At 44.0% G+C, this 25,269-nt stretch overlaps 5 protein-coding genes across 8 annotated transcripts; 3 read left to right on the plus strand and 2 right to left on the minus strand.

The window, feature by feature from the left end:
• Positions 1-7,820: 7,820 nt before the first annotated feature.
• Positions 7,821-9,930, minus strand: LOC113926885 (histone H2B type 1-K). The gene is made up of 2 exons (XM_027602276.2): positions 9,534-9,930; positions 7,821-7,954 (listed from the first exon to the last, which is right to left on the minus strand). Exon 1 carries the CDS (start codon positions 9,915-9,917, stop codon positions 9,537-9,539), a length of 381 nt encoding a protein of 126 aa, XP_027458077.2. The 5' UTR covers positions 9,918-9,930; the 3' UTR covers positions 7,821-7,954; positions 9,534-9,536.
• LOC113926891 (histone H2B type 1-K) lies at positions 7,854-25,255 on the minus strand. 4 transcript variants are annotated; one of them, XM_035728432.1, is made up of 2 exons: positions 24,854-25,255; positions 7,854-7,954 (listed from the first exon to the last, which is right to left on the minus strand). In XM_035728432.1, the coding sequence occupies exon 1, from the start codon at positions 25,241-25,243 to the stop codon at positions 24,863-24,865; it is 381 nt and encodes a 126-aa protein (XP_035584325.1). In that variant the 5' UTR covers positions 25,244-25,255; the 3' UTR covers positions 7,854-7,954; positions 24,854-24,862. The 4 variants fall into 4 exon arrangements, with proteins under 4 accessions (XP_035584325.1, XP_035584326.1, XP_035584327.1 ...); XM_035728433.1 differs by lacking the exon at positions 7,854-7,954 and adding an exon at positions 15,929-17,042; XM_035728434.1 differs by lacking the exon at positions 7,854-7,954 and adding an exon at positions 17,399-18,204.
• LOC118357164 (histone H2A type 1-E) lies at positions 10,211-11,134 on the plus strand. The gene has a single exon (XM_035728428.1). It carries the CDS (start codon positions 10,224-10,226, stop codon positions 10,614-10,616), a length of 393 nt encoding a protein of 130 aa, XP_035584321.1. The 5' UTR covers positions 10,211-10,223; the 3' UTR covers positions 10,617-11,134.
• On the plus strand, positions 10,992-14,681 carry LOC113928024 (histone H3.3; the record flags this gene model as incomplete). Its single annotated transcript, XM_027604113.2, has 1 exon — positions 10,992-14,681. A coding segment is annotated over one exon (417 nt), but the record flags the coding sequence as incomplete, so codon positions are not given.
• LOC113928025 (histone H4) lies at positions 20,000-24,847 on the plus strand. Its single transcript, XM_027604114.2, has one exon. It carries the CDS (start codon positions 22,383-22,385, stop codon positions 22,692-22,694), a length of 312 nt encoding a protein of 103 aa, XP_027459915.2. The 5' UTR covers positions 20,000-22,382; the 3' UTR covers positions 22,695-24,847.
• Positions 25,256-25,269: the final 14 nt, after the last annotated feature.

Consider the following 25,269-nt stretch of genomic DNA (forward strand, 5'->3'; position numbering starts at 1 on the left):
AATATGTTCAATGAGCTGGTGAGCACTCGTGGAGAAGGGAGGGGGAGGGACATGGACTCGGGTGGAGAAAGCACAGATTTGGGGGTAACACGTGTTGCTTGCCAACGCTGACTTTGCCGGGTATCAGCCACGTGACTTTAGGAAGCTACTCCACACCCTCCCACCCCTGCCCCAGCCTCAGCTCCATCTCTAAAATGAGGGTAATAGTATATGTTTGTGAAAAAAATAATAAATTGGATTAAATAAAACAAGGTGAGTGACTCCCTTTTTCTGGTTCCCTGACACACAGCCCTGAATGGCGGTGGTGATCGATGATCCCTGCGCGGTGGTTTTGGTGGTATTTTGAAGAACGTCCCAGGTCACACGGTTACCAGTGCAGATTTAAAGGAAGGAGAAGTTGAGGCTGGAGACAGGTTTGGCAGTCATGTGTGCCTTCACTCATTGGACCAGATGGCCTGCTTCATAGTCTGGCCAGTGAAAGAGTGATGGAACTTTCAGAAGGCAGTGAGTTGGAGGTAAGTGAAAGAGAAGGAAAAAGGCCAGGCAAAGGCACACATTAACCGTGCCCACCCAGAAAGCCATGAGGTCCCTCGGCTGGATGAGCAGGAAAATCCTGAACAGCAGCGCCTCTGAGCGGCAGTCACCACAGGTGCAGGGTGGGATGGAACTCTGGGGGCTCTAGGGGAGACGTCCTTAGACACCAGGGTTTCTCCTCCAGGAGAAATGGAAAGCCAGAAGGCGGCAGTCTCAGAGAAGGGGATTTCGAATTTCCCATTAGCTTCACTCCCTGAAACTGGCAGGCTTCGGGTCTTCCCTAATGAAGGAAGGTCCTGATCTTCTGGATCATCCACCAAAGGAAGTAAAGAAAATTCGTTGAGGATCTCCCATTTGGCAACAGTGGAACCAAGGAATATGACTTCACTTGTTTATTCAGAGATGTACCCTGTGCCTGGCACTGTTCTAGAAGCTGGGAAATATAAGTAGTGACCAAAATAGACTAAAACAGAAAAATACATCTCTCAAGGAACTTACATTCCAGTGGGGAGGGTGTTAGGGTGACGAGAAGCCAAAGAATAGGTAAAACATGCAGCATGTCAGATCTTGGTACATATTACGAAGACAAATAGAGTAGAAAGTAGGAATAGGAAATTAGGGTGGGGTCGCTCAATGATAAAAGATGACTATTAACCACGGCCCCACTGACAAGGTGATGCTCGGTGTTAGGATCTCAGTGTCTCCCCTTACAAAGCCCAGAGGTCCCATCCCACCGCTGTCCTGACCTGCTCCGGCCCTCTCAAAGATGAGCATCAGGCTCACTTTTAGGGGTTCCCAGTGTAGGAACAGGTTTGGCCTCGGGTTACCGTTCTTAGTTTACTAGGGTGCACCTGCCGAGAATTTTCAGCCGCTCTAGTTATTAAGGAAAGGGTTCTAAGCTAGGTAATGAGAAAAGCAATGGGTAGAACCGCGAGAACATCACCATTGGCCATTTAAATTAAAGTGTGTGTGTTGGGGGGGAGGAGTCCACATTTCTGTTTGTTTGTATGAAGTTCCAGACCACTACACACAAAACTGGTAAATGTGGCTCCCTGTTACTGGGCGGTGAAGGACTGCGTTGGGAGCAGGATTGTTTCTTGTGTTTGCTTCTTGTGTTCTTTATGTATGCAATTGTGAAGCCCTTGCAACTGACTGCCTAATAGAAACCATCCAACAAAACCAAGTTTTATCTGCATTGTCCCAGACGGCCAGCAGGTGGCGACAGCGTGCGGCGCTCTCCCGCAGGTGGGCTGGAAGGAGGAGCCTTCCAGTAACACACTTCCCTCGGCGCACCCCTCTTCCACTTCCTCACTTAAGTCGTGGTGATTTCTCCGTGTCTGGATTCCCCTGTGTCACCCTTTGTTGACCAAAAGTGAAGGAGATCCGACATCTTAAAAAACTTTGGGGGGGGTGTGCAGGGGAGGCTGGGAGCACACCCCGAATCTGCGGGGAGCACCAGCATCTTGCCGGCACCGGTTCGCTCTCCGCGCTTCCTCGGGCGGGCGGGGCACACAAGCTCGCCATTTCAGTCTCGAGTATTGTCACAGACGTCCCAACAGATACAGAAGTAACAAAATACAAGAATCTTGCACCGAAAAAAACTCAGAAGTGATCGTTTGTAACATCATCCAATATCTAGTGCTTTAAAACCAAACCAAACAAAAAACCACAACCCTCAGTTGCCTCAAATACTTTTTTACAATGATTTTCCTGAACTAGGATTCCGGTGATGGCTGTGTCTCCCAAATCTGTCTCAATTCGTATCACTTAACTAAATCTCCAAATAGTCGAGTTTGCTCTTTGGAAAAGGGTCGAGAAAAGATAACCTGGGTGATGGCAATTCTCATTGTTCATGGACTGTCATTGTAGAGCCTTTCTGTGAAAAGTGCCGGGGAGAAGTTTCCTAAAAAACAAAAGTAGTGTCATACTGATAGTTTCCATTCATATTTCATTTACATAAAAGTTAGCATCTTTAAGATTATAATTGAAACACTTTTCCTCTGAAAACCTTAGTTTTTTACACAACAAGCAAACAAACTTGTTTTCTGTATCTATAGACAAAATAGGAAAGATACCTTAACACTTTCATTATTCTGAATTAGGAACCAGAAGGAAAGAGAAAAGAAAAGAAGGTTTGAACCTAAAGATCTGACCTCAGAGGTCAAGGTCAGATTTCAGGGGAAACAGACTTTTCAATCCCTTCTTCACTTTCAATTGACATTGACTAATATTTTCTCCTTCCCACATTAAGGAAGAAAGAACCTAGAAGTCTTGATGTTGCAAAATCGCTTAAGAGAAAATGCCTCTCTAATGAGATATATAATTAACACTCTTCTTCATGGTACCTTTGTTTCTTGTTTAAAAAGTCCTTCTCTATAGTCATATTTTCCTATTTTATTTTCAGAAGGCCTTAGTGGTGTTCTATTTACATTTAGGGGTCTTCCCCCACAACCACCCCATCACCAGTTGCCCCGATCAATTTTTTTGAGCCACCCGTCTTTTCCTCACTAACCTGAAATCTCACCTCTCTCTTTTCTGAAATTTCAACAAAAAATTAGATGGGATCCTTGGCTTCCTATCTAATTCAGTTGGTAAATGTTTCCATCTCTGTGCAGTACCACATAGTATTATATAAGTCTTTTATCACTAAATCATGTGTACCTCGCATTGAGAGTTTCTTGGATTTTTTCTTTATCACTTTGCTTTTCAAATAAATGTTAAAATTAACTTCCAAATTCCAAAACTAACATAAGGATTTTGACTGGAAGTACCTTAAATAATTATACCAATTTTAGAAGAACTGACATCTTTATGCTATTTAATATTTCTTATCCATGAACATACTACATCTTTTCACTTAATACCTTTAAATAAGAGTCTGAAAGCATTGGATTTCTTCTTAACCCTACAATGCAGCAATTATGTGGTTCTATATATATATATATATTTAATAATTTCTGAAAAAGTTTGTTATACGGAAATGCAATGAATTTTTGTAAGCTGAGAAATAAACAATGACCAAAAACCAGAATATACTCTTTTCCACATATTGCTTCTCCATAATGATGATGATTTGCCCATTTTGCATGTCTCAGTCACATTTTAAGAGCATGCAAAATCTTTTTAGTTATAGAAAATAGCTCATAATCCAGAATTCACTGCTCTCCTGGTTCTATTGTTAGGCCATCTATATATTGTGTAACTTATAGAGTTATGTGGCACCAAGACATCCTAAATAAAATATGAACGGAGAAGGAAAGAAAAATCAGTGATTAGGTTAAATAGATAAATATGTGAAATATCACAGGAGGAAACATGGGTAACAGGCCAATTTTTCTCAACTCAGTTATCTAAAAACAATTTCATCAAGTGACCAATTCTTAAGAATTATTGAAACTTTGTGTATTTATCAACTTTATAGTAACTTACAGTAGTGTAGTTTAACTTGTATTTGAAGATTTCTGAGACTAAGTTGACCGGCTTTCATTGTGTATTTTTTATGACAGCCTTAATTTTAAAGAACACTCAGACAGACTCTGTTCCAGCTGCTGCCCATCCTCCTAAAAAGAGAAAGTGCAAGAGGGAAGAAGGAAAACAAAAACTTAGAGAAGATTGAGCAACAGGGGAATCCAAAGGTCTAAATCCCTCAAGTCAAGACTTACCACATAGCTCTTAAGCCAGCTAGTGAATCCAATTAAAATTGCTTTAAGTTTACATTAAAAATGAACCATTTAATAGAGTCATCTCAGTGTCCACAGGCAGAGGCATTCCTCCTTTGAATACTACAACTTTTAAAAACAAAAAACCAAAAATCCAATAAACTCAACAGGGTGAGCCCTGAGACGCAAGGATGGAAAGTGAAGGTTGTTCGAGTCGGTGATTAAGCCCCGTAGCAGAGGGACCCCCTCCATTTCCGCCTCTCTGTTCTCTAACCAATGTGTTTGGCAATGGCAGAAATTATGGCTCTTCTTTGAAACTATTCAGTTCCTATACATTATGTAGCTGAACAGGACTCCAATAACTTGCCAAACTCCTAGATGCCGCTTCCACGGTGTCTCCCAGGAACTGCTGAGGCCGCTGCTCATGAAGGCTGTGCTATGCGGGAAGACTAGGTAGTCCCGGGGCCATCTTTGTGCTGCCTTAGCTTTTCTCTATGATGTACTGAAATGGGTCAAAATAGTGTTTTGAGATAGGAGGTATAAAGTATTCAGGAAATTCATAGGTGAGCTTGCTAGCAATGGCCTGAGAGTGAAGCACACGAAATCTAGAATAAGTGTCTATCTCAGTGAAGTCCAGTATCTGCCTCATCCAAGACAAAATGGATCCAAGAACACTTGTCCTAGTATTTGGGACGCTTGGCAGCGTCAGCATCTGCGTCAGCTCTCTGGAGCTGAGTCTATGTTGAAGAGCTCCTGTATAACCTCTTCTGTGGGCCACCTTGCTTACAAATTGCTTGGGCAGTAAGAAGGTACTGAGAAAAGAAACTTAGTGCCATGCACACTGTTGGTGGTGTCTGCCTGATTACTGAGAACTTCCATGGAAGCATGGACCTCATGGCTGGCATTGACATAGGCCAACATTATTCTTTTTTTTAAATTTTTATTGTTATGTTAATCACCATACATTACATCATTAGTTTTTGATGTAGGGTTCCATGATTCATTGTTTGTGCATAACACCCAGTGCTCCACGCAGAACGTGCCCTCTTTAATACCCATCACCAGGCTAACCCATCCCCCCACCGCCCTCCCCTCTAGAACCCTCAGTTTGTTTTTCGGAGTCCATCGTCTCTCATGGTTCGTCTCCCCCTCTGACTTACTCCCCTTCATTCTTCCCCTCCTGCTCCCTTTTTTTTTTCTTAACATATGTTGCATTATTTGTTTCAGAAGTACAGATCTGCGATTCAACAGTCTTGCACAATTCACAGCGCTCACCATAGCACGTACCCTCCCCAATGTCTATCACCCAGCCACCCCATCCCTCCCACCCCGCACCACTCCAGCAACCCTCAGTTTGTTTCCTGAGATTAAGAATTCCTCATATCAGTGAGGTCATATGATACATGTCTTTCTCTGATTGACTGATTTCACTCAGCGTAACACCCTCCAGTTCCATCCACGTCGTTGCAAATGGCAAGATCTCATTCCTTTTGATGGCTGCATAATATTCCATTGTGTATATATACCACCTCTTCTTTATCCATTCATCTGTCGAGGGACATCTTGGCTCTTTCCACAGTTTGGCTATGGTGGACATTGCTGCTATAAACATCGGGGTGCACGTACCCCTTCGGATCCCTACATTTGTATCTTTGGGGTAAATACCCAGTAGTGCAATTGCTGGATCGAATGGTAGCTCTAATTTCAACTGTTTGAGGAACCTCCATACTGTTTTCCAGAGTGGTCGCACCAGCTTGCATTCCCACCAACAGTGTAGGAGGGTTCCCCTTTCTCCACATCCCCGCCAACATCTGTCGTTCCCTGACTTGTTAATTCTAGCCATTCTGACGGGTGTGAGGTGGTATCTCATGGAGGTTTTGATGTGGATTTCCCTGATGCCCAGCGATGTTGAGCACTTTTTCATGTGTCTGAGGCCAACGTTATTCTTATACTCCGGAACCATTCTGAGTTCATCCATCTCACTGTTCCCCAAAACTTGTCAACAAACCTCCACTTTTGTCGCCTTCACATCTGTGCCTCGCCAGGCAAATCAGCCACACACGAGTCAGTTTAGACCGGTATCTTAGATCATTTCCCTCTCCAGCCACAGTAGACAACGAGAGGCAATGCTCCACTTCTTCCCAGTGGCGGCGAGCCTCCTTTCTTCCGTCTTCCACGATCCTCCTGAATGGCACGGTGTTATTACTGTCTCTGACGGGCGTCGGCAGCGGCATATGACACCCCGTATGTTGAATCCTTACCATACGCAGGCAGGGTTCTAGGCATGTGCAAAATTAATTCATCACAAGCACTACTGTATCCCCCTTTTTAAATGAGGAAAAAAGCTAGAGAAATTAACGTGTAAATGCAAATTTTAAGTGCCACGGCCTACTTTTAAACCTAGATAGTCTTTCTCAATCAACAATTTATAGAAAACTCATGTTACTAAAAATAAAAAGCATACCCATGTTTCAGAAGTAGAAATAACTGGAGTGCGAGCTACTTGCTCTAACAATTATTTTCTTCCTTCAGTACTTGCTCGGGCTGGGCCTGGTATACATCGCTTCCATGTGACAATCAAATACTGATGTATACATCATAGTTTTATAGATCTGATGGTGTGCCAGAGCACAAACCACATGTTCATCGGGTTTCCCAATGTCAAGTGTATAGGATAGTTTCCATAGTAAATGAGAACAGATTCATTTATAAAGACGAGATAAAATATTAATAATGTGCAAAACAAGTTCTTCAGGAATCCCTTTTTATTATTAAAATTAAAAAATTCTGCTTTACTTTATGTGCAGAATGCAAATATGTCTTCATGCAATGCAAACTCTATAAAGAGAGTTGTGTATCTAACATTTGGGGGCAATATCAAGAAAAGTGACACTTCGAAATTAAAGCTTAGAACAAGTCATTCAAATCAATGGACAGTTTGTAAATATAGTTATTACTAATTGGATATTTACCACATATTATCAAAACTTGAAAATAAAATTAACCAAAGTTATATTACAACGGAATTAACTTTAACACACCAAAGGTATAATGGAAGAAGAGATATCTGCATGGTATCTAGATATAGGGCCACTGATCTTTCCATAGACTTTGTTAGTGGGGCTCTATTAATTCCCTAGGGAATGGGTGCCTCGATTTCAACAACTGTTGGAGATTAGTTTAAAAAGAAATACGTACACAGTAGAAAAATGAAATATAATCATTTGATATAACTGGAAAAAAGGCTATTTACAAACAGCTAGTTCTAACACAATGTTCTAGGCATCATTCTGGTTTGTGATTTCTGGGGAAGACCTGTCAAATAGTCGTAAGTACTTTGAGCAACAAATAACTATTTTGGGATATGATATTTCACAATGTACATTTTTTTCAATGATATACCTTGTTAGTTTAGCTTTGAACCAGTTCTTCTGAAGCTGATTTAGCAATGGTTAAAGTGGTAATTGGTTTTCAAGGAAAAACAATTTTTGAAAACCTTGCCTGATTTACAAGGGGACTCCTTCAAGGTACAGATTACCCCAAAGATGAAAATTTGATTTATTTACCTGATTTGTTTACGGCTTAAGTTTAATTTTCTGAGTAATAGGAGAATTAGCTGGGATCTCTTCCACATCGTAGTTTCGAAAACTTAGTCTTTACAGATTTTCATCTGGGAATGGACTATTGCCTCTGACTTATCTTCTGTCTCAATCCCTGTCCTTTTCTCACAAATTCCGGCTTTTTATTCTGATTTCTATATCCTGTAAGACAAACAGCAAAAAAAAGTATTTAGCTTGGAAATTATCATCTGACTATTTGGATTAATGGAGAGGGTCGGGGTCTCATATGACAGAAGAGACTAAAATTATTTATGTTCGGTTTATTTACAGATACTCAGTTATCATTAGTGTGGGATGGAGATGAAGGAAAGAACTTTCTTTTCTTTCTTTGTTTTTCCTTTCATGACTATATTTTTCTACGTGGAAACATACAACAAACCAATTAGTAGCAATTCAAATCCATATATATGGAGGCAGTTCCCAAATGCTGAACAAACTGCTAGAAGAAGCTCAAAAACGGAAGGAAATTTCAGAGCAGGCAAGATTGAAGTGGGCATTGAAACATGAGTAGGATTTGAATCAACAAAGGAGAAATATATATTTGACACTGAAATTAACAAAATATTGTTTAAGGCATTACCACTGTATTAAATTTAGATCCGTTTTAGATAAACTAGATAATGGATTTAAATTAAATCCATTTAAAATTACGTAAACCCCAAACCAGCCATAGTGGAAGCTTCCTAATGCTTTATAGATCGTGGCTTTTAAGCTAAGAGATACAGAATATTGAATAGTTATAATCCAGAGACATACTATTGTTGGGTGACGGGTTCTTATTTACAACCTGACACGGAGTGTGGTCTTCCTCACTGGTTCCAGGCAATGTCAAACATAGGATTTAAAATACCAACGAAAGGAACTTTACAATAGATACTGATTTTTGTTTCAGGAGAATCTAGGATAGCCATCAAGCTTCTTTGCCTTCATTTGACCGCCGCCCCCCCCAACCCAGTCCTGTCTCGTCTTGTAGTATTTTCCATTATATGGATATATGGCAAAGGGAAAGCGCACCCTAATTAGAAATAAAGCATGGGTACTTCTCACACTGATTATGACATCCTCCAAATTCCTTTCTCTCCAACGAAAATTCCAAGAGGAAAAGTATAAATGTCATTCCCACAAGGATAGAACAGTAAAGACGAGGAGAATGAAAAGCAGTCCAGACTCGGGAGAGTGTCTCCTCCAGGGGCTGCTGTGGGCGGGGCTCGCGGGCCGGAGGGGCCGGGGTCTCCGCGCATCCAGACCCGCGGTTGCCTCCCAGATGCCGGCAACCAATCAGGGCGCGGAGAGGGAGGGCGGCAAATTCAAACTGCCCGCGCAAACCCTGCGCCCGCGCCCAGCTCTTTACTCTCGACAGATAACTGGGGTGTATTTGAATTTGCTTCGAGCTTAGCTTTCTCTGCCAGTTACTTAATCCTAACGGTTATCAGAACCGGTGGCAGAGCCGTTTTGAAAATAGTTCCCAAGGGGCGGTGACAAGCTCAGAGCGGTTACTTTGCACAAAGGCGTTACAGACCTTTGCCAGGGCCTGGTAACGTTTCTTGTCGTTTAGTTATCGCGACAGGAAAAGTCTGACATTGTTCAGTGATTGCCGTACCTCGCAGACCAATTACTGTAGTTACAGCTCAGCACGGAGTAAAAACAAGCAGCAGCCCTCTCTTTGAAAATATGGAGGCTCTTAAAAGAGCCGTTAGTTTTCAATTTGCCGCCAACTCACTGTTCACTTGGCGCTGGTGTACTTGGTGACGGCCTTGGTGCCCTCGGACACGGCGTGCTTGGCCAGCTCCCCGGGCAGCAGCAGGCGCACGGCCGTCTGGATCTCCCGCGACGTGATGGTCGAGCGCTTGTTGTAATGCGCCAGGCGGGACGCCTCGCCCGCGATGCGCTCGAAGATGTCGTTGACGAACGAGTTCATGATGCCCATGGCCTTGGACGAGATGCCGGTGTCGGGGTGCACCTGCTTCAGCACCTTGTACACGTACACCGAGTAGCTCTCCTTGCGGCTGCGCTTGCGCTTCTTGCCGTCCTTCTTCTGCGCCTTGGTCACCGCCTTCTTGGAGCCCTTCTTCGGCGCCGGAGCCGACTTGGCGGGTTCAGGCATGATTCGCAACAGACCAAAAGCTCTCTAAAGAAATAGGAGGAAAACGTAATGGGTCCCATTTATATAGAACCTCTTATGCAAATAAGGCGTAAATTACACTCTTCTCTGATTGGTGGCTGTTCAGGGTAACGTCAGAAGCTAGTTCTGCCCAATCAGAACGCAAGGATCCCAAGTTGCATTTCCATTGGTTAAACTGCAGTCTTAACCAATGGAAAATTTTCTTTTTCAAGCCCAATAAGGGTTATAAAAACTGCTACCCCGACACTTTCACTTTGATAACAGTGTTGGCGTGAGTTTGAGGTCACCATGTCAGGTCGCGGCAAACAAGGCGGCAAGGCTCGCGCCAAGGCCAAGACGCGCTCGTCGCGGGCCGGCCTGCAGTTCCCGGTGGGCCGCGTCCACCGCCTGCTCCGCAAGGGCAACTACGCCGAGCGGGTCGGGGCTGGCGCGCCCGTGTACCTGGCGGCCGTGCTCGAGTACCTGACGGCCGAGATCCTGGAGCTGGCGGGCAACGCGGCGCGCGACAACAAGAAGACGCGCATCATCCCGCGCCACCTGCAGCTGGCCATCCGCAACGACGAGGAGCTCAACAAGCTGCTGGGCCGCGTGACCATCGCGCAGGGCGGCGTCCTGCCCAACATCCAGGCCGTGCTGCTGCCCAAGAAGACCGAGAGCCACCACAAGGCCAAGGGCAAGTAGTGGTCTATATAACCATTTACTGTAGCTCGAGTAAGTCGAGTCCAAACCAAAGGCTCTTTTCAGGGCCACTTATATTTTTTGGAAAAGAACTTTAACATGTGTTTTATATACTAAATGAAAAGAGAAACTGGAACGTAGAAAACTTGAGCCATTCTCATCTATCCTGTATCCCGGGTTGAAAGCAGAACAGTACATTAAAGCCTAGGCCTGCGATGAACGATAGGTTTTCCCCCATTTGAGAATTGGCGGTAATTGGAAAACACTCCTTGCATACCTTGTTTAGTTGTTTACCTAGTCAGTGAGCGTCCACAGGGAGCTATTAGCTTTTGTCAATTAAGTTTTCTGGTGCACAAAAGCCTCCCTGGCTGAGTTTAGAAGCCGGCCACCGGCGGCGTCAAGAAGCCGCACCGCTACCGGCCCGGCACGGTGGCCCTGCGCGAGATCCGGCGCTACCAGAAGTCCACCGAGCTGCTGATCCGCAAGCTGCCGTTCCAGCGGCTGGTGCGCGAGATCGCGCAGGACTTCAAGACCGACTTGCGCTTCCAGAGCTCGGCCGTGATGGCCCTGCAGGAGGCGTGCGAGGCCTACCTGGTGGGGCTCTTCGAGGACACCAACCTGTGCGCCATCCACGCCAAGCGCGTCACCATCATGCCCAAGGACATCCGGTCTCCTACCGGTCAATGGAGAGCTTCACTGCAGGACAGTCTTCCCCCATCCGAAGGCTGCCAAGAGTCGCATCCAGTTTTCCTAACAGTACATAGGCCCTCCACCACTCTCGATGTTGCCAAATGAATAAAATACTGGGATTACATGGGTAGCTATGACACCATTCTGGAGCCTGAAGTCGTCAAGGCTGTTGCCACAGCGTAATTTGTCACACCTTAACATATAAAGAATGTTTCCTATAACTAGTGCTATTGAAATGTAAAGTGTTGCTAATCACAAAGGCTGTTCTGCCTTACAGACTTAAAGGTGCGAGTAAGGAAAATACTATAAATAGAGGATTCTGGTCTGCTTTGACAGAGGGCTGCTTAGAAATGGAGTGTAGTGTGTGGTGGGCTCCTGACCACCCCTGGCCTCCTCCCAGCGGGCAGGGTTAGGTATGGAGAAAGGTCGATTGATGTGCATCACACCTAACTTTTGTTGCTTTTGTAAGGAAATAAGGAAAACCCCTGCCAACGGTTTTTATTGCCCAAGGCACAGATTCTTGCCTCCTACTCCCTGTTCACTGATGATGTAATCTCAAAAAGGGGGAAAAAAAGCATTCTTAGCGGTTTCTTCTTGAATGCCATGGACACCTTTGCCTGGTGACATTTATGGAAATCCTTCTCAGAATATTTGAAGTGCATAAAATGCAAACATTGCAAGAAAAAATCCCATTAGTTATCAACAAATTATTTAAGAATAAATTTGCTAGGACTGACATATGTGCCTAAACTGTGAACATATTACCTAATACAATATTGGTGAGCCCAAGTGCCATCAGTAATTAGACAAGTAAAATAACGGTTCAAGGTAACTTGGCAATTGTTATGAGAAATGAGATTATCTGTGATTTCCATGGGGTGACAAACTCACAGGGACTAAGGTTGTGGCCTAAATTCATTATAAAGGGAAATGCTAAAGATCAGTCAAAAGTAAATTATATTTTTCCCCATCCCAACTTATGGGGTTTCTCCTCACTACCACCCCCCATCCAACCATGCGCTGACGATTTTTATCCTTGGAGGTATTGTGGCGTATTTGGACTCCAGGTTAAAAACCCTTATTCTAAAATTTGGTTGACCTACCCATGACTTTTCAACCTAATTGTAATTTTTCCCTGAAAGCACCCCTTCCTATATGGGATTTCTTTAACACTTAAAGTCTATTGTCATATTAATATTCATACCCTTTTTCCTATTTCTTGTACTTAACTACTTTTTTTAAGGTAAAATATAACTACTTCTAATCCTGGTATACATACGACTTCTTGGAATAAAAATAAATGCTGACAACAGGATCTAATAATGATAGGCACTCAGATGCACCGCCCCCATAGAATATTTGACTTTTTGATGGGCTTTATAGAAGCTGTGTAACACAAATAATTTTACTCATTATTTACGTGTTCTGTCCTTAAATATGTCTTCCCATTATAGGGAAAGAAAAATGACTTTTCCTCTACTCTTCTGAGTGTTTGGCTGAGATCCCTGTAATAAAAGTTTTCCCAAGAGAAAAACACACAGAAGTTTATTAACATTGTTAAACAACAAAAATTCAACTGAGTAAATTTAAAGGTCAGATTGGCTTTATCCAACGATTCATGGATCAGGCAGCATCCCATCCAGCAATTAAAGGAGTTCTGCTGAGCTATAGAAAAGAAAAGGCTTTTAAAGGTGGAAAGGCGGCAGAAAAAGGAAATTATTAGCAAAGAATGCACTGTTTCAGGCAAGGTCGTCCTCCTCAAGGGATTGAACGGGCTGCTGGATGGATTATCTCCCTAGCAGTCTAGGTTAATTGCACTTGGTGAAAGGTTACATTCCTGGGGGTGGGCGTGGGAATCCGGGAGTGAGATTTAGGAGGAGATTAGGTGTTAAAGCTTGTTTTGCTGATGTGGGGTTTATACAACGGACTCCATTTGGGGCCTGCTGTCTCCTTTCTAACATGTGTACCTCGTGTACACATGGCAGCTACACTGGGGACAACGAGGAACCCCCAAGGTGCCTTAGAAATACCGCTTAAATACTGTCTTCAGCTTGTCAGGGAGCAAGAATTCCTGTCCCCTTCAAGGGTCCTTCTGGCTGGACTAAGAATCCAATTGACATGAGGAAGATTAACAAGGGAGAAGTCTAATTTAATAGCATCTGTACAGGGAATCCACACAGACCTGGAAATTCCAAAGACAGGCAGAAGGCGGCATCTGTCTCATTCTGAACTAAGGAAAAGGGGTCTGGGGTTTCGAAGAGAGGAGATGACCTTCATGGGGCAATAAGAAGAGCAGGTGTTTTGTAATTAGATGTTTGCCCTGCCAAACAGATGGGTCACTCAGATAAACTTTTATCTCTGTTCATAATCCTCTTCTGGGAAAGACCCCAAATTAGATTCTTTTATGCAGTTAAGGGAGGGACAAAAGTTTCTCTCAAGACCACACGGTCTTTATTGTCTTCAGCTCAGAATCATCTCGGCAAAGTGGCACATTTTTGGGGCATCCTGCCCTCGGCCCCTATTAGCCGAAGACAAAAGGTGCCAGGAAGTCAGTTATGGGAAGGTTACCAGGAAAACAAGAATAAAGTTTGTTAGGTAGATTTAAGTTGGCACCTTCTCCATTGATAAAGGTTTAAAGCTGTCTACTGGTATTGCTGGGTGAACTGGGAGACCCTGGGCCCTGAGGTCTGGACTGAACCCGTATCAAAGATGTCGCAGAAGGCTCTTGGTCTCCTCAGGAGAAAGAATTCAAGGGCAGACACAACACAGTGTATGAGGGTTACAAGCAGGAAAGTTTATTCAAGCAAAAGTACACTCTCAAGTTGTGAGAGCATCGTGAGCTCAAGAGAGAACTGTGCGCCCTGGGGGTTGGGTTTCTGTCTCTTACTGACAGTTGTTAACTAGGGGACAGAATATCTATTACTTGGGGAGGGAAGCAGGGCTTCCAGCTTTTTCTTCCCACTTGCTCAGGGCTTTCCCGTCGTGGCGCCGCCACCGTGGGCCTGTCCGGTGGGATCCGGCCTCTCGTGGACGCTGCCAGGACGGACCCCTGGCCTTCCCCACAGCGGGCCGCGGCCGCCTCCTTGAGGGCCTCCGGGCATCCCGTCAGGGCCTCCCCAACTGTCTACTCTGACACTGGGATTAACCTTTGTCCTTCCAGGTAGAGGGAAGGAGGGACAGCTTTGTAAATCTACTTCCTGACAAAGAGCGTTTCTTCTATCGGCTTCATCTCATATGCCTTCAGCTCAAAATCAACCTTATGCCAGAATGGAATATTTTGGGGTGGACTATTCTGCTACTTCTCAATACCTAATGCTAATATTTTGTGCGTATTAGTACAGTATTGGGTCTATTAATAAAAAATCTGAAATCTGCATTATTTCTAAATGATACACAATATTTCTTAAACAAAAACTTTAAAGCAAATGAAAGCTTTCTCTTTACTTTTAAGGCTTTTTGTTTTTTCATTTTAAATTTAATGTTCTGTGTTAATGTAACTGAGCACTTTTTCTTTTATTTGTAGATATTATACATCCATTACAGACAGTTGGGATGATGTACTCATTTCAAGTTCCGTAGGCTTGATGAGGACTTTTTATAATAGTGCAGAGAGACAGTAAGAAAATCCCGTGGTTATGGTGGGGAGGTTGGGAGGGAAGGGGGAAGGGCGGTGATCACTCCTTCCTTTAGCCTGATGACCTGCCCTTGCCTTGGCTGGATTCTGCTCCTTTCCCGTTATGTCCCGCAATGATGAAGTTTTAGAATATATGTGAAGGGGCGCCTGGGTGGCTCAGTTGGTTAAGCAACTGCCTTCGGCTCAGGTCATGATCCCGGAGTCCCGGGATCGAGTCCCGCATCGGGCTCCCTGCTCAGCGGGGAGTCTGCTTCTCCCTCTGGCCCTCCCCCCTCTCATGTACTCTCTCTCTCATTCTCGCTCTCTCAAATAAATCTTTAAAAAAAAAAAAAAAAAAAAAAGAATATATGTGAGGTTCGGTGGGGTGGAGTCCGGAGCCGACGACCAAGAAAGAGTTCCTGAGACGTCTGTGGGGCAAAAAGGTGGTTTTATTAAAGCTCAGGGACAGGGCCCAGGGGCAGGCAGAGCTGCTCTGGTTTGTGCCGTGTGGTTGACTTTACACTTGGGAGCTGGGGAGGGGAGAGTCCGGAAGGACTGTCGTACGCCAAAGACCCTGCGGATCCTGGAGGCCTGGTCATCGTCCAGCCAAGGCTGGTTCCCCTCTAATGAGGCACCAGCATGAAGACGGTTGGGGGTTTCCTGGAGGAATGTTACGTTCCTCCTATCACACGTCCTTGTCAATGGGCTTCGGGTTTAGAAGAAATTCAGTTTTATTTACATTTCCTTCCGCCTCAGCCTCCCTTAATTTTATGGAGGGGAGGGTGATGTTAGGGCTTCAGGAACCGAGGTACGGGTCTCTGGAAGTTAGGTTATTGATGAGAAAGCTTCTTCCTTGTAAATCACTCCGACATTTGCAAACTGAGGGAGACTCCAGTCCTGCAGGACTGTGATCTTATCAGTGAACCATTTGTTTTTCCTTTAGGGCAGCCCGGAGTGCCTGAGGAATGTCACATATATCACATGGGTGTGTGTGTGTGTGTGTGTGTGTGTGTGTAGGGTGTCAGCTGCTGCTTCGTCCTCAGCGAGCCTTCTGCTCCCTCATCACTAATTTGCGGGCTGCAACCCAAACCAAAGGGAAACAGGAGCCCTGGATTTCTCTCATGTGGAATAACATCTGAAAGCAAACGGAATACACACTCAAAACCTCTATCGTTGTAACGGAACTCATGTGTGAGTTCACTTCTTGGGGAGTCACAGACAGCAATGGCCCCAGGTGGCTCCGTCGGTTAAGCACCTGGCTCTGGGTTTCGGCTCAGGCCATGGTCTCCTGTCGTGGATCGTGGATCGTGGATCGTGGATCGTGGGATCGAGCCGGCCCTGGGCTGGGCGCTCAGCACGGGTCACACTTGCCCCTCTCCTTCTGCTCTTCCCTCCCTCTTCTCTCTCAAGTAAAAACTGCACCAGGTGAGTTGTCGCACAAAGGAAAGTTTATCTGCAGCAAATAAGGAGGTCGGGGGGATAACTTCCAAAGCCATGACTCCCCAGGCAAGGGGGAATGGGTTCCTTTTATTTAGGGTTAGGATGAGTATTTGGGAAGACGGGCCTCCTCGTTGAATGTAGAGGTGGCATAAGATTGCACATGCACCGTAAACATGCCTAGACGCACATTGCGTGTTACGGAAACGAGCCCTGCACCCCTCCTTGGGCAGATTTCAGTATGATAATTAGGTACAGGTGACTGTCAAGTCACTGCGTGGGTCGCTCCGTGGCCCACCTGCGGAGTTGGGCTAAGTTCAGACTGGTCTCGGTGGTGGTTAATGCTTGAGGGTAGTTCCACTTTCCATCACGGGATACTCCGCCCTTCGGGTCTGTTGCCTGAGCTAAGAGATCAGCTGGTCTCTCGCTGTCAAATAAAATCTTAAAAAAATTTTTTTTGGTTAAGATGAACCTCTATGGGTTTATTCCGAAGAGCTATTTGATCAAATGGCACGAAGACACATGTTCACGGTGATTGCAGCATTCAGTACCAAATTTCATCAGATCTAAAACACCCAAGTAGGCAAGCAAAATAGACCGTATGAGCCAATAACCTGTTAAAAAAATTCAACCAAGTAAATTTGAAGATCTAATTGACTTCATTAAATGCTTCACGAATTGGGCAGCATCTGAGGAAATATATAAAATGGAATGTTTTATAAGAAGGGTGAGGCAAGAAAGTATAAACAAAAGAAAAAGGGTTGTTTCAGGCCAGATCACCTGTTAGCGGAAAGGCCAGGGGGTCTGGTCACGCAGATCACCTCACCTTACTTTTGGGGGCGAAGGAGGTCCCTGGGACAGATTACCTCTTTGGTGCTTACCAGAAAATTTCTGACTGGTCAAAATTTACATTTCTGGGGAAGGTTGAAACTGCAATTCGATTAGGTATTAAGCCCTGGTTTGCTGACCTGGGGCCTTAACCTAAGGGAAGCCATTTTGGGCCTGTGGTTTTCTTTTTAAAAAAGAAACACACAAAAATGAAACGCTAACTACACTTGTAATATGCCATTTATTTTACATTACACACTTTTTTTAAGATTTTATTTATTTGAGAGAGAGAATGAGAGAGAGCACAAGAGGGAAGAGGGTCAGAGGGAGAAGCAGACTCCCCGCTGAGCAGGGAGCCCGATGCGGGACTCGACCCCAGGACTCCGGGATCATGACCTGAGCCGAAGGCAGTCGCTTAACCAACTGAGCCACCCAGGCACCCACATCACACACATTTTAGACTCAAAATTATGGTAGCATCAACTTGGAAACATGAGATTCAATGAAGAAGGTAATAAATTATAAAATTCTCCATGAAATGGAAAAATATCACCTATTTCAGAGAAGTCATTCGTTCCTTCGACCACTGTCCTAGGACACACCCTAGACATTGCACATGCAAAGCGAACAAGACAATTTCCTTGCCTTCAGAGCACTTATATTCCAGCAAGAAACAAAATGAACTTAAAAAAAAATTAAAGTTTAGGTTGTGATCAGTGCTATCAGGTTCATGGACTGTGGAGAGGCAGGTGCAGCTGTGAGTCTTCCCTTTTGGGTGACGATACTCATTTCCTGCGCTGCTTGTCACAATTTACCACCAACTGGATGGCTTAGCAGAAGCTCAAGATGAAGGAGTTACCAGGGTTGCGTTCCTTCTAGAGGCTTTGAGGGAGAAATTCCATGCCTCGCACCCAGCTCCTGGTGGTGGATAGGAATCCTTGGTGTTCCTTGGCTTGTGGCGGCTCATCTCCAACATCTTCCTTGAGCTTTCTTCCCTGCTTGTCTCTGCGCCCTCCCCTCCCCCTGGTAAGGACACCAGTCATTAGATTTAAGGCCCACACCAAATCTCAAGATCTTTAATAATTACATCTGTAAAAACCTTATTTCTAAATAAAGTGACATTCTGAGGAAACCAGGTAGACATAAACTGGGGGTAAGAGCGGGAACATGAGTCAAACCAGTACAATGATCCTAGAAAAATTCTGACTAGATGAGTATTTAAGCAGAGATCTGAATCATACCTGGTGGTAAATTATGTTGTTCTTTTGGGGAAAGTATCCTTTTTTTGTTTGTTTCAAGTTTTTATTTAAGTTCCAGTTAACATGGAGTATAAATATTAGATTAGTATCGGGAGGAGAATTTAGTGTTTCATCACTTACATACAACACCCAGTGCTTATCATCACAAGTGCCCCCCTTAATACCCAGCACCCATTTAGGCTATCCCCCCCTGCCTACCTCCCCTCCAGCCACCCTGTTTGTTCCTTATAGTTAAGAGTCTGTTTTAGGGTTTGCCTCTCTCCTTTCTTCCCCCATATGTTCATCTGTTTTGTTTCTTAAATTCCACGAGTGAAACCATATGGTAATTGTCTTTCTCTGATTGAGTTATTTCACTTAGCATAAAACCCTCTAGTTCCAATTTCATTCTGGCTGAGTAATATTCCATTGTATATATACGCCAACTTCTTTATCCAGCCACCAGTCGATGGACATTGGGGTGCTCTCCATAGTTTGGCTATTGTTGATAATGCTGCTGTAAACATCAGGGTACATGTACCCCTTTGAATCTGTATTTTTGTATCCTTCAGGTAAATACCCAGTAGTGCAATTGCCGGGTCATAGGGTAGCTCTGTTTTTAACTGTTTGAGGAACCTCCATACTGTTTTCCAGAGTGGCCGCACCAGCTTGCATTCCCACCAACAGTGTAGGAGGGTCCCCCTTTCTCTGCATCCCCGCCAACATCTGTCGTTTCCCGTGTTACTGGTTATAGCCATTCTGCCAGGTGTGCTGGGAGAGGTCTTCTAAGAAGATAATGCAAATACCCGAAGCCATCATATACATGAAGTGTTTCAGCAGGATCACAGAGCGTAAAGAAGGTAAAGATCAAGTCTACGGTCAAGAATGTGTAAGAAAGATCAAGAGCAGAGGGAACAAGGGTAGAAAGTGAGTTCACAGACACAGGCAGAGGTCAGATCATGCCAAGCGGAGTTCTGCAAATCCTTCTAAATGACCATTCTAAGTTTTGAACACGGGAATGGCATAAACCCAACTTACATAACTTTGGAAGTTCATTAAGGCAAGTGTGTGGTGAATACAAAGCTCAGAAGTAAGGCTATAAATTAGCCTAAATAGTGGAAGTCTGAGACACAGTGGCGGCTTGGCCTAAAGCAAGCAGTAGGCACAGGATGTACTTTACAAGTGTGACTAAGAAAGCTTGCCGCTGGCTGTGAGGTGTCCTGTGTCGCGGAGGAAAAAAGAATTTTCCCTCTACCTGTTTCAGTTCTTGGGATTATTAAGAGAAAAACAACCAAAATTTTATCAACATGTATACCTCCTGTAGACATGCGAGATAGGAAAAATGAATAAACTCCCCAAGATGGCCAAGCTACCCCCTTATATACCATCTTCAGCTAAAGACAAAAGAAAGGAGTATGTGTTGGGGGGGGTGACAGTTATGAGACAATACCAGGAAAAACGAGATAAACAAGGGTAAGTTTTGATATACACATTAAAGTAGGTGCCTTCTCCATTAAAATTCTCCTGGAATTTAAGAGTCCTCCTTCCTGGTACTTAGAAGTGCCAATTTCCTTTATAAATGTAAATGTCTCTTACTAAAAAGTAACTTCTATTTTCAGACATACTCCTGTATATGCCATTTCTCAAAAATAATCAGTTCAAAATGATCCTTATGACAAAGAGGCATAGTTTGGGTGGCATATTCAGCTACCCTTAACTGTGAAAGATACATGGAAAATACCTTGATTCAAATGAAGTTTATCTTGATCTATTAAAGTCAGTTAGTATTAGAAAACAGCCCAAATAGCTTTGTATTTTTATAAAATAATATACTGTAGGTTTATAGAAAAATAAATACCTTTGGCTATCAATTTCAGAAACTATAGAGAGCCTGACCAACTTTTCAGGTATCCATCCATTGCTACCTTTTATCATGACTAGTGGCTATGCAAATATCCATGAAATCAGATAAAGAGGGAGGCTACTGGTTGATGGAAATTTTACTGACTTTTAAAGTAGAGAAGGTAGGGTCTGTAAAATGTATTCCAGTGAACTAACGTTGGGGAAATATGAGGAAGAAAAAAAAACAATGTTATTGTTCACTAAGCATAAAGCCAGATTATGCTCATCACTGGCAATCTTCTAAAGAAATGGCAAAGACAGAAAGAAATCTCACTTTTTTAGAGCTAAGTGGATACAACCCTTTACATCAGGTAGGATTTGCAATGTGGACTCAGATACCAGCTGAAGTTAAATTTCCCTTTCAAGAAACTGGCAAATAGAGTGCTGTTTTCCTTGATGATGACACTTCAAAATAAAGGACTCAAAGATCCTTGAGGAAAGTTCCTGAGTTAAGAGGCTGGCCAAAGACTTATTTAGCAGTCAAAAGGATTTACCTACATTTGGAAAGGACAGAGAAAGAAATTCTGAAAGAGAAAAAAGAAAATAGAGGGACCTTCAGGGAGAAGTCAGTCTCTTATTTTCTATTTGTATTTGCCCTTAAACTAATCTATGCTACCCCCCTCTATAAAATATACTGAATTCGCCTCCCACTGTCTGAATCAGTTTTGTTTCTTCAAGTGTTTGGTAAGTTTTCTTCTATTGCAACATAAATGCAGAAAAAATTCTCAATATTTTAATGACATTTAAAAATTATTTTTATATATTTTATGAAATTTAAATGGGATACTTTGGAAATACTGTAATGTAACATTGCTAAAAGTAACTCATTGAAATAAACGATAGCAAGAAAATAATTGGATAACAAGGGGATTACAAGCTAATGCTGAAGAGTGATTAAATTTTCTCAGAATTTAAGCAACAGTAAAATTGTCTATATATATACTTTAACTAAGTATATAATATTAAGTATATTCTTTTAATAAAGATTTTCTTAGACCAAAGTATACTTTCTTTTCCCTGCATTTGAATTTTCTACTTGTTCATTAATGACAAATTAATTGCTCTTGTAATCAATGCAAGTTTAAAAAAATGTCTTTAATTATATTTTATCTAGAAAAAAACGCTACTGAGATTAAACACTTAAAGACCTAGGTTGATGGAGAGATTCAGTATTTTTCAGGTTAGGAGGACACAATATTTCAAAGCTAACAAATTTACCATAATGAATGTATAGCCAAATACTAAGATATTTTTCAATGTTACAAGTAACTATAATACTTCAGCAGTACAGACTGATCAGCAGAACAGTGAAAATTCAAGAAATAAGTGAACTATTCAATATATGAACAATTAATTTCCTCAAATCAGTGGAGAAAAATATATAATACGTTGTACTGATTAGTCAGCCTGTTAACATTTTTAAAAAGTTAATTCTCTATACAAGAAACCAAGTCTGGGTTATTATAGTTAAAAATTTTTTTAATCGGTTCTACTCATTATAAGTTATAATAGGAATTGCTGTTGAAAATGAAAACTGGTACCCCTTTGGTGGTAGAAGAGAATTTAGCCATACACCTGGAAGATCTTAAAATTCTCTATTTTATTAGCACATCTTGTTCTACTTCTAGGAAGTTAGTGTTTGGAGCATATTCTCCCCTCCCCCCCATAACAGAGAGAAAACCTTTACAAAATGGTATAGTCTGTGCAAATACCGTTAGAAAAAGAAAATGTATGCATATACGTGCAGATAAAAACAGCATATTTTATTCTCTGCGCTTTTTAAAATGTATCTACAGTGTTAAAGTTGCCTTGTTTCATGAGGATGGGATGGGAAACACATAAAAAGAGGAGAAAAAAATAGCCTTAGGTCTTGAGGCTAGAAAGCGCTCGGAGAACAAAAGGGAGCCCCCACGGCAGCGGGCGGTGCCTCTCCAGATCCCCTCCTCCAACCCAGAGGCACGTCCCGCCACAGCTCTGCCGGTTTTCACTCTGGTCCGCAGAGGTTGCCTATAAAAAGGAGCTGCGCGCCCTGGCTGCACTCTTCCGCTGTCCGGCTTCTCGGGGATGTCTGGCCGCGGCAAGGGCGGGAAGGGCCTGGGCAAGGGCGGCGCCAAGCGCCACCGCAAGGTGCTGCGCGACAACATCCAGGGCATCACCAAGCCCGCCATCCGGCGGCTGGCCCGGCGCGGCGGCGTCAAGCGCATCTCCGGCCTCATCTACGAGGAGACCCGCGGGGTGCTCAAGGTGTTCCTGGAGAACGTGATCCGGGACGCCGTCACCTACACGGAGCACGCCAAGCGCAAGACGGTCACGGCCATGGACGTGGTCTACGCGCTCAAGCGCCAGGGCCGCACCCTCTACGGCTTCGGGGGCTGAGCGCACCGAATCCCCCGTATTTCCAAACACAAAAAGGCCCTTTTTAGGGCCCCCAAGTTTTCCCTGAAAGAGCTTTAGTGCTTGTCTACCAACAGCTCTGGGTAGAGCCGTTGCGTAAGTTTTTGGTTATGCTTACGAGGTTGGTTCTGCGTGGGGCGTTGAAGACGCGGAGAGAATGGTACTGAGTGGCCGGGGGCCAGGGCCTCTGCTTACCAACCGCTTTTCGCAGCGGGGTGGGAACCGCATGGGATCTGGAGACCTTAGATTTGAAGGACCAGGCCTCTAACACTAACCTGGGTTCCTTCGAATATGTTCCTTAATGTCAGGGCGAAGGGTGTAAACAAAAGGAATAGGAACCTTGAAAAATAGTGTTTGGTTAAGAGGAGTGGCAGAGAGCTCTAGTTAGTACTTTATCTTCTCTACAGTGTAGAACACAGACAAAATACGCATTTAACTGCTGGAATTTAAATTGCTGTTATTTCCCCCATTACAAATAGCACTGCTATGGGCATTGTACTCAGCTGTATGCTTTTCTCTGGTTGCAGATCTAGGAGTGGAATTGCTTGATAATGGGGTCTGTGCATATTCAACATGAAATGAGCAACTTGCTTTCCAAGGTTGTATTTTTAGTTTACACCCCCATAATCCACAAGTACTCAGAGTTCCTCTTCAACATTTCACTAATGGCAGACTAAAAATTTTTGGTCAGCATTTGCTAAACTAAATCTCATGTATTTAAATTGCATCTCTGATTATGTTGCCTAGTTTTACATGTTTGGCTACTTCGGAGTCACGTCATAATGTTGGGTTCATATTTTTAGTAGTTCCTTCAAATGCTGCCTGTTCATATAGTAATTATTTCCCCTCTCCCTTAATTCCCCAAAGAACTGCAGGCATAAGTAGACAAAATTTAGGCTGCTTATCTCATGATTTGGCTTGGACAGTCAGTCTTTTCTGAAATCACTGATAACAGACTGATTTTCCTATTCTCTTAATAGACAATGATTAACCGAAAGCCTAAAATTTGCAAGGCACTATAAAAGACAAAGGTAGAGTGAAGAGAAGAAACCATGCCATGCCTGGAACAGTTTATTCAAATTTGTGCTAAATGCTTTCCTTGGACTCTCTCATGTAATAATCTTCTGAGGTAGGTTTTATTATTCTCATTTTAAATTGGCAAAAGGTACTGACGGCCAAATCAAATGACCAAGTCACAGATGTTCTATTTTATAACCCAGCCTCGTAATATTTTTAACCACTCTCTGGGCAGCTGGAGAAGCCCTCACGAAGAGTGGGTTGCAGTCTTGGTCCTCCCTAGAGTGCAGAACTGAGGGAAGAGGTGCCTCTGAGCATCCCAATCTGACCAATTATTCCAATGTCTTCTACAGTAGGTCTGATTGTGGGCCTGAGAAAGTCACTTTTCTCTATTCAGATTTCATAGTCTCTCTGGAGAGCACAGAATTTAGCAGCTGAAATCACAAAGTTCAGATCAATCTTGTACAGATAGGCTAACAGTTGCAGAGACTTTAATTTGCTCAAAGCTGCTAGTTACGTGCCCGTTCCCCCGTTATACCACCTACTGCTTACTCTCCAGCCCTACGCATGACGGTACTAACGTACCTTGTGAGTCGTACCATTCCACTGTCTTACTCGGGAGGTTTATCTTTGCCTTGAAGACCATTGCTCTGCCAATGTCATGCCCCTTCCGCCATGCCTTACGGCCCATAACATCAGACAACCGCTGGGCGAAAAGGCTGACTTCGGGAGATCACTGGGGGCTAAATTTACTAATGTACAAATGCAGATTAGAACTGCAACGGAGCAAGGCCACAGGACCCATGCTGTTAGGATTTAAACAGGAAGCCACACTCGCACACAACCAAAGAATCCGCTTTCGCGCCAAAGGCAGGAATCATTTTGTACTCACACACAACACACACTTGTGTTAACATCCGTTAAGGGCCCCGTTTACTGCAGAAATACAGCAGACACCGCAGTGCGTCGGGGTCCTTCTGGCCACAGCACGCATTAGTCGGAGGAATGGAATCCGCATAACCGCCCCAGGGTAACTGCCCGAACCGATCGCGCATTTGCAGCTCTATTACCGACACCTTAGTGGCTCTGAAAAGAGCCTTTGGGTTAAGTTTAAGCACGCTTACTTGGCAAGTTTACTTGGCGCTGGTGTACTTGGTGACGGCCTTGGTGCCCTCGGACACGGCGTGCTTGGCCAGCTCCCCGGGCAGCAGCAGGCGCACGGCCGTCTGGATCTCCCGGGACGTGATGGTCGAGCGCTTGTTGTAATGCGCCAGGCGGGACGCCTCGCCCGCGATGCGCTCGAAGATGTCGTTGACGAACGAGTTCATGATGCCCATGGCCTTGGACGAGATGCCGGTGTCGGGGTGCACCTGCTTCAGCACCTTGTACACGTACACCGAGTAGCTCTCCTTGCGGCTGCGCTTGCGCTTCTTGCCGTCCTTCTTCTGCGCCTTGGTCACCGCCTTCTTGGAGCCCTTCTTCGGGGCCGGAGCCGACTTGGCGGGCTCGGGCATACTGCAAACAACGCCAAAAAGGGCTC

This window comes from Zalophus californianus, chromosome 7 (genome assembly GCF_009762305.2).
Source record: "Zalophus californianus isolate mZalCal1 chromosome 7, mZalCal1.pri.v2, whole genome shotgun sequence".
Classification (NCBI taxonomy): Eukaryota; Metazoa; Chordata; class Mammalia; order Carnivora; family Otariidae; genus Zalophus; species Zalophus californianus.

Bases quoted from the DNA above. Each gene is read 5' to 3' on its own strand.
- LOC113928025 (XM_027604114.2), top strand. From the start codon at position 22,383: ATGTCTGGCCGCGGCAAGGGCGGGAAGGGCCTGGGCAAGGGCGGCGCC.
- LOC118357164 (XM_035728428.1), top strand. From the start codon at position 10,224: ATGTCAGGTCGCGGCAAACAAGGCGGCAAGGCTCGCGCCAAGGCCAAG.
- LOC113926885 (XM_027602276.2), bottom strand. From the start codon at position 9,917: ATGCCTGAACCCGCCAAGTCGGCTCCGGCGCCGAAGAAGGGCTCCAAG.
- LOC113926891 (XM_035728432.1), bottom strand. From the start codon at position 25,243: ATGCCCGAGCCCGCCAAGTCGGCTCCGGCCCCGAAGAAGGGCTCCAAG.